At 35.3% G+C, this 11,711-nt stretch overlaps 3 protein-coding genes and 1 non-coding gene across 4 annotated transcripts; 2 read left to right on the top strand and 2 right to left on the bottom strand.

The window, feature by feature from the left end:
• Positions 1–23: 23 nt before the first annotated feature.
• NAEGRDRAFT_68153 (uncharacterized protein) lies at positions 24–1,220 on the bottom strand (the record flags this gene model as incomplete). The annotated part of the gene is made up of 1 exon (XM_002676470.1): positions 24–1,220. One exon carries the CDS (start codon positions 1,218–1,220, stop codon positions 24–26), a length of 1,197 nt encoding a protein of 398 aa, XP_002676516.1.
• A 103-nt stretch (positions 1,221–1,323) lies between these two features.
• NAEGRDRAFT_t354 lies at positions 1,324–1,394 on the top strand. Its single transcript has one exon. It is a non-coding gene; the product is annotated as a tRNA-Gly (tRNA).
• Positions 1,395–2,455: 1,061 nt separating this feature from the next.
• NAEGRDRAFT_58183 (uncharacterized protein) lies at positions 2,456–4,572 on the top strand (the record flags this gene model as incomplete). Its single annotated transcript, XM_002676553.1, has 2 exons — positions 2,456–3,926; positions 4,517–4,572. 2 exons carry the CDS (start codon positions 2,456–2,458, stop codon positions 4,570–4,572), a joined length of 1,527 nt encoding a protein of 508 aa, XP_002676599.1.
• Positions 4,573–4,871: 299 nt separating this feature from the next.
• NAEGRDRAFT_58182 (uncharacterized protein) lies at positions 4,872–11,696 on the bottom strand (the record flags this gene model as incomplete). Its single annotated transcript, XM_002676469.1, has 3 exons — positions 4,872–5,682; positions 5,764–6,993; positions 7,315–11,696. The coding sequence occupies 3 exons, from the start codon at positions 11,694–11,696 to the stop codon at positions 4,872–4,874; spliced, it is 6,423 nt and encodes a 2,140-aa protein (XP_002676515.1).
• Positions 11,697–11,711: the final 15 nt, after the last annotated feature.

Below are 11,711 nucleotides of genomic sequence, written 5' to 3'. Positions count from 1 at the left end.
ATTTATTGACAAGTGATGTTTTATTATTTCAATTGTTGTGAAACAGCAAGTGAAAGAGTCATTACAACACTATTCACTTGAGCTTCATAATATTGTAAAGTATTGGATGGAGAAGGACCTGCCCAATTGACTCCAAATAATTCAAGGTTAGGATTTCTGGCCAATTCCCAAATACTTTCCACACTAGAATTCAAAACTTGTTGAATTTTAGATTTGATTGGATAATTATCATTCAAATTATTGAAGAGAAATTGTAAATATCTGAATGCAATTCCCTTAAATTGAACACAATCTCCAACACAATTGGTACCATCGAAGAGAACAGTTCCTCCAATCTTTGAGAATGTTACTTCATTGCTAATCATAAAATTGGCAATATTAGAAGCAATATTGAGATAGGTTTGATTATTTGTAATTTTGTAGAGATTGGTGGCAGCTCCAATCATTAATCCTTCATTGTAGGTAAATCTCCAAGAGCATTCAATATCTCCCTTTGCTGAAATATGATCACATACAGCACTTGTCTTTTTATCTACCATTAAATTATTCCAAAAATTGAAAACTTTCAATGAGAAACTCAAATAATTTAGATTTCCAATTTCTTGATATAAAAGTGAAGCTAAAATTGCAGGACCTGCATTGGAAGCAGTAGCCTTCTGTGAATGAGAATAATCCCACCAAATTCCTCCCTTTACAGATCCACAACAAGTTTCGTCCCAATTTCCTTCAATAATCTGATACAGATACAGACATTTATCCAAATAAGTTTGATTTCCTGTAACTTTAAAAGCCCAAAACAATGTAATTCCCATCCAATTCATGTCATCCACATAGGGTCTATCCCATCCAATCTTATCTTGTCCACTGTATAATTGTGAAATCAATTGGACATAATAGGAAAATGGTTTATCCAATAAACTCTGTTTTTGTTGTGAAATTCTAAAGGCATTATCAATAATGGAGTGAAATCCTTGGGCGAAAGTCCAATAACCTGTTAAAGGTGAAACAGTTTTTGATGAATTGGTAAAAGTATCGAATAAATAATTCGATTTCGGATCAAGGAATTTGTCAATAAAACTATTTACAGAAATGGCTGCTCTATCGGAAGGAGTTGTTACAGAAATTAATCGTGATGATGGTGTTATTACTTTAGAAGCAACGGTCGTCACCAATAACAAGCATGCCAAAGTGACACTAATCATTATTTGATGTTTTGACATTTTTTAACATTCAAAATCAATTACAATAATTATTAGAGTGTTTGTCTGGACAGACATCAGTAGTTAATTTTCATGTCTGAATTACAAATATTATGAATATGAAGCGTCGATGGTTTAGTGGTAGAATACGGCGTTGCCATCGCCGTGACCCGGGTTCAATTCCCGGTCGACGCATCAGTAAGATATCAATTTTTATTAATACAACTAATGTTACAATTTTCAATTTTTTACCCCATAAACTAGACATGTAGGGCTACAATTCTTTCAAATATCTCTTTATAGGTCTTAATATTGATTGAGATAATACCCGCAGTTTTAACCGCTTTTTTTTCCTTGATTAAAATTCAATAAATTATCGGTAATACTGGATGGAAAATAATTGAACGTTGAATATACAATATTGAATTAAACTCACATTCCAATCATAACGTACAAAATTTCAAGTGAGTGGATGAACATGAATCGGTCAGAACAACTGCTGGGATGATATCTGAAATAACAATAATAATAAATTAATTCAGAAATTGACAGTTGCAACCTGAAGAAATTAATAAGGTAAAAAGACTACAGCACCACAGGTTCCCAAGTTGTCTCCAACCTCAGTACTGATGTGGCTCGACGATGCTTAACTTCTCAAATCGGACGGGATGAGGTGCATTCATCGTGATATGGCCGTAGCCATTCATTTCTGTAAATTAAGGTTTATTTATCGTTATTTCGCAAATTGACAAGATTTTGGAATCATTTCATTTAACAAACTGCTATATCTGATGAAAATCCCTCTTTTTCAGTGGTTTTACAAAATAGAAAAACATATCGAATGCAACGTTGTGATCCACATTTGAAAAGGTTAAATAATAAAAAATGAAACGAAGCAATCAAGCGCTTGACTCAGTTGACAAAGATCAAAATGATAATGCCGATCACAAAAAGATTAAATTATCATCAACATCCGATCAAGTAAATACATATTCCTTCTCTGATTTGACTCGGGATGAATGGACTGTGATTTTTCAATATTTATCCACTGGAGGAGTGTTAATGTTGGCAATGACTTGCAAAGATACCTATGAATGGACAATGGAATATATTAAAAAAGTTATTTGCAAGTATTATGTGAAAGAGCATCCAAAAAAGTATTCCAGAAATGTAAAAATCAAAGAATGGTCAATTGTGAATGCATTGAGGTTTGTTTTCATGGGTAAATTAATATGATAAGTGTTGGAAAAAGACAAATGGAAAAGCTTTGGGTGGGAGAGCCGAATGTGGAGCCAATTACAGAGATTCTAACAGAAATAGCTAAAAGAAATGGATCAATTGAAGAGTTGTCAAGCTCTTTCAAATTAGATTTTGATGATGAATCTGTATTTGAATTATTGAATATAAGAAAAGAAAGCCCAACTCCACTTCAGGTCGAAACTCTTAGTGTCAAATTACCAGACGAAAATAGAGGAAGACATATTTATGAGGCATTAGAGAGTCAAAAATTTATCAAAACTATTGAATCAGAACCAATTGGTTATGGATTGAAGGCTGTGGAAATTGAAATGACATTAACCAGATCTAAACTTTTCAAAATTCTAACAAAATTGAAAGATATAGAGATATTGTGCCTCAATATTGAACATCAGGAATACCAATACACAGTGGGTGGTTTGGGAAGGGGAAAAGGAGGTGTTCGTATACCTATTATTGATAACATTACAGAGGATAGAAAGGAAGCATTTGACGAAACTTTTGCCTACATACCTATATTTTATAATCTAAAGACATTAAGAGTAGACAAGTACTTTAATGATACTTGCTGTATTTTTGATATACTTGGATTGTTTCCTAACCTGGAACATTTCTATTTGATTAGTTCTACATCTGTTGATGACGATCAATTAGAATTAATTTGCAAATTCTGTCCAAAATTGAAAACACTTGATATTGCTAGTGACGATGGCTCAACTCAAATAGAATTAGACATTACAGATGAAGGTCTGTTAAAATTCTTAGAAAAACAATCAAGTATTGAAGTAATAGATTTAGAACCTGTGTCATGTATTACTGGTGCCATATTGAAAAAACTTGGAGACTTCCTAACATTGAAAAGTTTTAGAGCACAACGAGTTTGGTATGAGGGTGGATACGAAGAGCAAGACGAAGATGTCTATTTTGGAGGAAATCCAAATCCAAAATTGGAATATATAGATATTGGTTCTGGGTATACTTTTAATGATGAACAATATGAAAAATTATTGAGCTCTTTGAAAGCTGTTGCACCAAATATAAAAAGCTTTGGAGAATTTGGAGAATTAGATTCAAAGAAATCCAAAAAGATTGTAGAATTATATATCAATACTTTAGAAGAGATTGAAATCAATTCAGGCACATTCGATTTAATTCAATCATGTGCCAATTTGAAGAAAGTAATATTGGATAGAGTTTTGGATAAACAAGACAAGAAGATTGGATCTAACTCGAATGTAACTGAACTGGTTAATTATTGTTGCAGTCATGAAATGTATCCTCTTCTCACAGAATCATTTCCCAACTTGAAAGTTATTGAAAGCACTGATTTAGGTCTCTTCAATTTTTTACTAGAAAACATTAATTGTTGGCCGCAACTTGAATATCTAAATCTACAAACTGAGCCTACACTCGACCTATTAGAAGTACTAATTTCTCAAAGACCAAAGCTTGCTATTGTACTACAGGAAGGTATGGAGCCATTATCACCACAAGCATTCTACTATCAATGGTTGGTCATTGATTGTCAAAAAAAGAGATGTCATTAATTGATGAAGTCAATCATGGTACTATTTATTTTCCAGATAATTGTTTAATGGCAAGAGTCCATTCTTCTTCATGATAAATAGTTTCAATTTGATTATTCTCAACTGTATGAATATCAATGGTCATGATATCAAATGCTTTGGATCCATTACATGGAACTCCAAAGAAATTTCCAATTGGATTACCACTAGCACGTGATCTGACAATTACTCTATTCCTATCTTGAAGCATTTCTCTTACTTTAATATTCAATTTTTTGTAATATATTGAATTCAATATTATTGTAAACAACATTATTAATACATACCTTCCCATTTGAGATTTGGGATTAATTTCCAAAAGTATTGAATACTTGCAATCATGGTTGCCTTGTTTTTGGTTTCTTCTGCATTGATGGATTGGAAATTTTTGGTTAACATCTTGTCGAGTAATGGAGCGAGCCCATTGATGCCAGTTTGATTGTTGGCAGTTAAAGCTTTTGTGTAGAATGGAAGAACAACTTCTTTTGGATCTAGATCATAACTTCTCAAAGATTGGACTGATTGATCAACGAAAAGAAGAGCAACAATGAGAGAAAGCAAGAAAATTGCCTTGATTGAGCTAGAAGCCATTGTGTGAATAGATTTTTTTGATATGTTTTCAAAAGAAAATCATTTCACAACACTATTTATTTCAATTCGCCTTGTTTTCTTGCTGTACCCAGCAAGAATTGGTGAGGTGGAAAAATTGTGCGCACGAACCACAATCCGGCGGAAGATAATTTTGTAAACTTTGTAACGAATACTGAAGAATATCCAACTGCACACCTGTTGAGCGCAGATAATCAATTTAGATAAATTTCATTGTCTTTTTTCTAATTGAAACATAAGTTTATTTCTTCAAAAGATAATATGAACATGGCTTTACAGAACCAAACCAAGCATCACCAGATTGACATGTACCATCAGCATGATTTGCTTCAACCATATAATTCTGAGTATAGTGATTTGAAGTGAATGATTCCAAAGGAGCCAATCGACATGAACTAATTGTAACCATTCCATCATTTGCTTCTCCATACTTGACCAAATTACTCAGGAATGAAAGAGCAGGAGCATAGATTGTATTCAATCCAGATGGGCTCGTACCACACATGTGTCCCTTAATATATGGAGCAGCAATTTCACCCAATTGATCAATTCCTGGATAATCAATCTTTAAGGATTCATAGGTTGGGAATAGAGTTTCACTTTCCTTAGAGAGACAGTAACCACCCTTAGCAGCAATGGTCTTGGCAATTCCAGGGGTAAGCACTGAAACTCTATTGGCACACAAATCTTGTAACATGTGAGCTGCCTTACTTCCCTTCATTGGTCCCTGAATATTGTACCAGGAGATGGTTTCCTTTTCCAAATTACAAATTCCATTCTTGATGGCTCCTGCAAGAATTAAATTACCCATTGAATGAGCATAAATGATGGCATTCTTGACAGTTCTGTCAGCAGTGCTATTGGCCAGTTGTGGGAGATGTTTCAAGAGGAGGAAATCACAAAAACTTTGTTGAAGTTCACGATTGTCCCATCCTCTGTATTTGGTTTCCTCTCTAATGTACCATCTTTCAGAGCATTGAGGTGTGTAATCAGACATTGGACCCCAATAATCTGTATAATCTTTTCTAGTTGGTTCTCCCTTATCAGATGGCCTAATTTAGTTTTGAAAAACAGAATATAGAAATTGACATGATGTTAATTAGAACATGAATGTGAAATGAACAAAAACATACCATTGACCAGCTCCATGTAAAAAGAAACAAATCTTCCTGTCATCCTTAGCTACCAAACTGTCAGTTTCCTTACATAATTTACCACGAAGATATGGAATCTTACAGCTGACAGAACTGAAAAAGTGGGAATGAGTTGGATCTGGATCTGGAGTATAACTTCTCTCCGAGAAAATAGCTCTTTCCTTTGGGAATAAGTCTTTCAAACCTGACTGACTCTTCTTTCTGTATTTCAAATCGAATTTTCTCAATTCTTCTTGAATGGTTGGAGATTCCACGAACAAATTAAAGTTTTCCTCTTCGTTTTGTTGTGTGAAAATTCCTCTAATCATTTTACTGAGATTGAAATCTAATGGAAGTAGACTTGAGTGAATATTTGAAATTTCCACAATAAATTCCTGAGCTATAATAAACTTGGTAAGCAAAAGATTTGCATTGAGTGTTTCGTCCTCATTCTTATGTGAAACACTTTCCCTTCCAATACAAAAAACATAATATTGCTCTCCAAAATAAACTAAATGTCTTGAATTTCTAAAATTTGGACACAATCTCTCAATTGCTTCATCATAAATTGGAACTTTTGCAGGAATATAATTGGAATGAGCAATTCCACTCATCATTTCATCATGTAAAGCTTGGAAAAACTTGTGGAATGGCACTTCACTTGTTGGAACAATTACATCTTCTCTTTCTCCAGACAAATCATGATCAGTATATGACATCTTGTCTGAATCATAATAAATTGTCTTTTTTAGCAAAGAAGAGGTCGAAACAAGTCTCAATCTATTGTTACTTCCCTGATAGTTCAATAAAGCTCTTCCTCTATAGAGTGGTTCCTTCTTATCACTAGCATTTGAATTAACAATGACATTGGATCTTGAATGCAACTTGAAATCTATTGTGAGAAAGTGTTTCTTTGATGGAAGTCTTAAAAGTCCCTTAGTTTTCTTCAATAATCCCTTTAAATCTATTAATGATCTGCTATTGGTTGATATTTGTTCATGTTGTTGTTGTTGTTCAATAGCACTATTCGCGATTATATTATCAATAATTGGTTGATGATTCATGTTTTTAAAATCCTGATTACTATTTGAGCATGTTACCATGTTATGAAGAGAACATGAGAAGAAGAGGATGGAGAGAATTAAAACAAGTCCTAGCTTCATCTTGAGGCTGCTATTCATCACCATACTCCTAATAGGTTGTTGCATCATGTTCTTGTTCTTGTTGATTCTATGAGAGAAGACAACAACCTTGGTGCGTGCTGTCTTTTGAGGTTTTTTTCTGCTGTTATGAAAATTTGAAAATTCATCAAACAATACCATGGCTAAAAACGGCAAGTTAGAATGTTCAAGATAGCTGTTTACGGTTCCTGCGGATTTTTGGAGGATAACAAATTGTTTGTGGCACAGTATATGAGGTTCTACGGTTAGCAAGTTGCTTACTGGTTGTTGGAGTTTGGGAGAATTAAGAAAGGCCAATGGTTCATTAAATTTTTATTGAGCAGGAAAATAAAATCTTCTAGATATTTGTGTTGACGTTGTTGAAATCTACTTCTTTTCATCTGCTTTAATATACAAGTAATGTTTGTGTTTCATGTTCCAATCCATGACATCCTTATCAAGATTAAATCTTCTCTTATAGTCATGATAACCACTGTCCTCTGGTGCAGAAACCATTTTACAAACAACACCCAATGTATTGCCAATATTAGCTTTTTGGAATGCTTGTTGGAGTTTAGTGCATGCAGAGTGAGTGTTGATTGTGAAGAAGAGAGTGGCTAAACTTTGGAATGGCCAACCCTTAAAGTCCTTAGACCACAAGTTGTATGCATTGGAAAAGATAGCCTCCACCATATTCTTATTGATAATAAAGTTGATGAGCATATCGACTGTCTTGATGTATTGAGCATTGGTCTTTTGAGGAACATTGTATCCCTTTTCACAACGGAGATCTGGAGTGGCAAAAGAGCTCAACTTGTTGGAGATGGTTCTTTCGATTGGCAAGTTGAAAATCTTGTTAAAGTAATGAAGGGCATTAGTAGCAATGATGGACTTTTGAACGGTAATGAGATTCAAGAAACTGGACATGTTATGATTTACAATATCTTTCATAACATCTTCACCATGGAATTTAATAAGTTGATAGAATAATCTCCATGCATTTCTGTTGAATTCCATATCTACATCATCCTTACACAATTCCAATAATTTGGTATAAAAGTTGGTAAAGGCATCCCTTGGCATCATGTTGAAAATTTCAGGTACCTTGATAAGATGACGGAAGGCAATCAACATGGCACAACGAGGTCTGTAGGTCTTTCTCAATCTGTCAGGCTTTCCAATAAAGTCCCACATGGAGAGAAGAATGGCACTATTGATTTCAACCTTGGAACCAGAATAGAGAGCCTGTTTGACTTCAACAACCTCCTTTCTCTTCAATGAGAAGGCTGTTTTAAGAGCTCCCCACTTGGTAGGGTTGTTATCACTGGTCTTGTCTTGTGGAACCAATTGATTGCAAACAAGGAATTTAGCAAACTTGGCAATAAACAAGGATCCCATAACGGTACCTTGGTGAACTCTCTTTTGGGTGACAGTTGCAAGAACTTCATCAAGAACCAATGTGAAAACACGTGATTCAATAAGACCAACAATCATGTGATAGTAGGCATCTTGTTGAGAACCAAATTCTTCCTTTCTAACAGTAAGAGATTCATTCAAGAATTCAAGAACCATGGAAGCAACAAGTGGAGGACGAGAGTCTACTACAGCTTGTCTGGCAGATTTAGTCTCTGCCAAGTCCAAATCTCTCAAAACCCTGTTACCATCTCTATAATCCTTAGTCAACAAGTCTTCGTACTCCTTCAATAATGGGAACAATCTGGCTGTTGCATTTTGGACGTGACTGAAGGTACTTGAGGCTAGCTTTCTAATATTATTGAGCAGCTCTGTATCTTCTGATTTGAGAGCATTCTTGATATCATCCTTCCATGACAAGAAGAATAAGAAGGAAAGTACAAATTTACCAAGTGCAGTAACAGATTTGGTTCTAGATCCAAGTATCTTCCAAATGTGGGATTTAAGGAAGGACTTGCTGCACTTGAGATACTTGTTAACTTCATCAATGTACTTTTCAAGTTTAGTAACCAAGAATGGGTATACGTGTGGGTAGGCCTTATCTTCCTCAACAAGAGAAACTGTAATGCAGTTAGTATAGTACAACATGAGCAAGTTGACAAGGAACTTGTCTACCATTCTCAATGTGGAATCTTCCTTCTTTTTACCTTGATCAGACAAGACAATGTTAATAACAGCATTTCTTGTTGATTCTGAGTATTCGTACAATTGAACTGGTACCTCATCGAAAAGTGTTACAGCACGAGCAATGTATTGCAAGGTAGTATAATCATCATCTTGAAGGTACTCTGAAATAATGTCCTTGGAATTTTCTTGCTTGAAGAATTCCTTGACATAGTGAGCAACCTTTACGTGAGTGAGAGGAGAGTTGGAATTGTGGAAAAATTTGAGTATGGCACTAAAGTGTTGTTTGGTTGTGGAGCAGAACATGAGTTTACCATAAGTTTCAACAGGAATTTCCACACCATTCTTCATCATACTCATTCTAAGTTTCAAGTCAGTGTTCAAGAATTTTTGGAAATCGTCCAAATAGACAGAAGATTGGAAAATGCCTTCAAAGTGAGATACCTTCATTTGTGAAGGATGTTCAACCTTATCAAGAACAGAGCACAAACCACTAAACATTTCACTCAAATAGAAAGGTTCCTCCTTAGGGAAGTACCAACTGTTGAGGTGGTCAAATCTCTTTTCATTATCCTTTCTAGCAAGTACAATTTGAAGGAACATCATGTAATTTGGATTATTGGCAAGCAAATTAAAGTCAATCTCACCGAGATCGTACTCTGGTGAGTCAAAGTTCACGACATCTCTTTCTACCTCTTCACAATCTTGAGAGGCACGAATATCCAAAGGAGTTAAATCCTTTCTTCTCAATGGAATTTGGTGATCTATATCGGATGCGTTGGCTGAAGAATAAGTCAAAGTAAGTTGAGCTGGAACACAACTGAGAGACTTTTTTTGTCTTTGGTAAACGATCCAACTTCTGACATTTTCTGGCTTGGTTCTTTCACCTGCTACGAGTTTGAGCTGAACGGCCTTTCTTTCAGATTTCAAAGTACCATGTATAATAGGAAGTACTGGTTTGTGATAGGATCTATACTTTTTCTTATTTTCCATTTTGGTATTGACCACTTGCTGAATACCATTAGTAATTTCTTGTTTAACATTTGGTTTAAGATTTTCCCATTCATTCTTGACCTCATAACGAATTGAGACCTTATCGTCATCCAATCTATCATCATCATTGATATTAGTTTCAAGATCTTCCTTTTCTTCATTGTCTTGAGAGGAGACTTGAACACCAGAAATTTGGAAGGTTGGTTCATTGACTAATTTCAAACCGAGTAAAGTTTGATATTGGGCAACATGAGGAGGAAGGAATGGTAATCCGAGAGTTACAATAGCCCAACGAATCATTGCCATTTCATATTCTTTAAAAGTTTCATAAAACTCTGGTTTTGGTTCGAGAGGAACGAGTTGAGCTTCCCAAGTTTCGTGACCAATAGTGTTAGGACCATCTAAACTGTCATCATCAAAACCACCTTTCAATGCAATAGCTGTAAGATTCTCAGAAATATGTCTACTGCCATGGAGATGAGTACTAGCACGTTGATCAATGGCATTTTCAGCTGCAGCACTATTTTCAGATCTTTCGGCTGGACGGAAATAATGTCTGCCCATTACACGAGGTAATTGCAAATAGCCCAACTTGGATTCGACTTGTTTGGTCCAGTTTAAGAGAGCTTCTTCATAATCATCAAAGGAGGTGAAACTTTCAGGATCTGGTGCTGACAAGTACAAATCAGGATCATGTTGATATTCATAACGATCAAGCATTCTTCCTCTTCTAACATACTTGTCAATCAACTCTTCACTACCATTGACAACTTGACCATACTTTTTAACAATTAATTCCTCTTCATTTGTTAAATTCTTCTTATCCTTCAATTGTTTAGCCTTATTGATACCTTCCACAATTTCAGCTTCAGAAGATTTTGCACTTGATCCATAGGCAATTTGTGAAAATTTTCCTCTACCTCTCAACATGCTTGAATCTTGTTTTGGCAATGGTTCATAATACAAATTATACAAGGTACCATCCTCACCCAAATAGACAGGTTTAGAAGCAACTCCAGAAGGTGTTGGTAATTCACCATTTTGCATGGCAGTAAAAGTTTCAATCAAGTGTTTTTGTTCCTCCAAAATAGCTTCATGAATCAAATCATCATCCGAATGATGTTCATCCATTGTCTCTTCAGATTTTTCATGATGGTGATGATGATCAGAGTGTTTCTTATTCAATATCAAACTCTCCTCTTCATCCTGACCATCCGATGATGAATTATTAGAAGCACTACTATTACTACTATACACCAACAAGGGACCATAATAATTCTTCTCTACCAACTGTCCTCCTTGACCCAAACACAAATAGGCATCGTAATCGTGATGATTCGAGGTGGAACATTTTTTCTCTAGCCGTTGCTGAGTAGTAGTATATTGCTGAAAACCGCGCTCTTTTCTCTTCACCAATGAACCCAACTCTCTCTTCCTCTCCTGACGTTGTTCCTCTTGGCGCGTATAGAATTCGTAACGTTGGAGTGCACGACGGAGAGGTTGCGAGGTTTCCTCGATCAAGGCTCTCTCGAAGGCTTCGGCTTCGGCGGCAAGTTTCTTCTCAAAGGTGCCCATGTCTTGGTCGATGGATTGTTGTTGTTGGAAGGATGAGTTGAGAGTGGCCAGTTTCATCAGATTGGATTGGGAGTTGTTTAGATCTCCCAGGCCATTTGACATGCTCATTTTTTTTAATAATGT

This window comes from Naegleria gruberi, assembly GCF_000004985.1.
Source record: "Naegleria gruberi genomic scaffold NAEGRscaffold_27, whole genome shotgun sequence".
NCBI lineage: Eukaryota > Heterolobosea > Eutetramitea > Acrasida > Naegleriidae > Naegleria > Naegleria gruberi.
The sequence above is the reverse complement of the archived record's forward strand: the minus strand, read 5'-3'. Positions and strand labels throughout refer to the sequence as shown.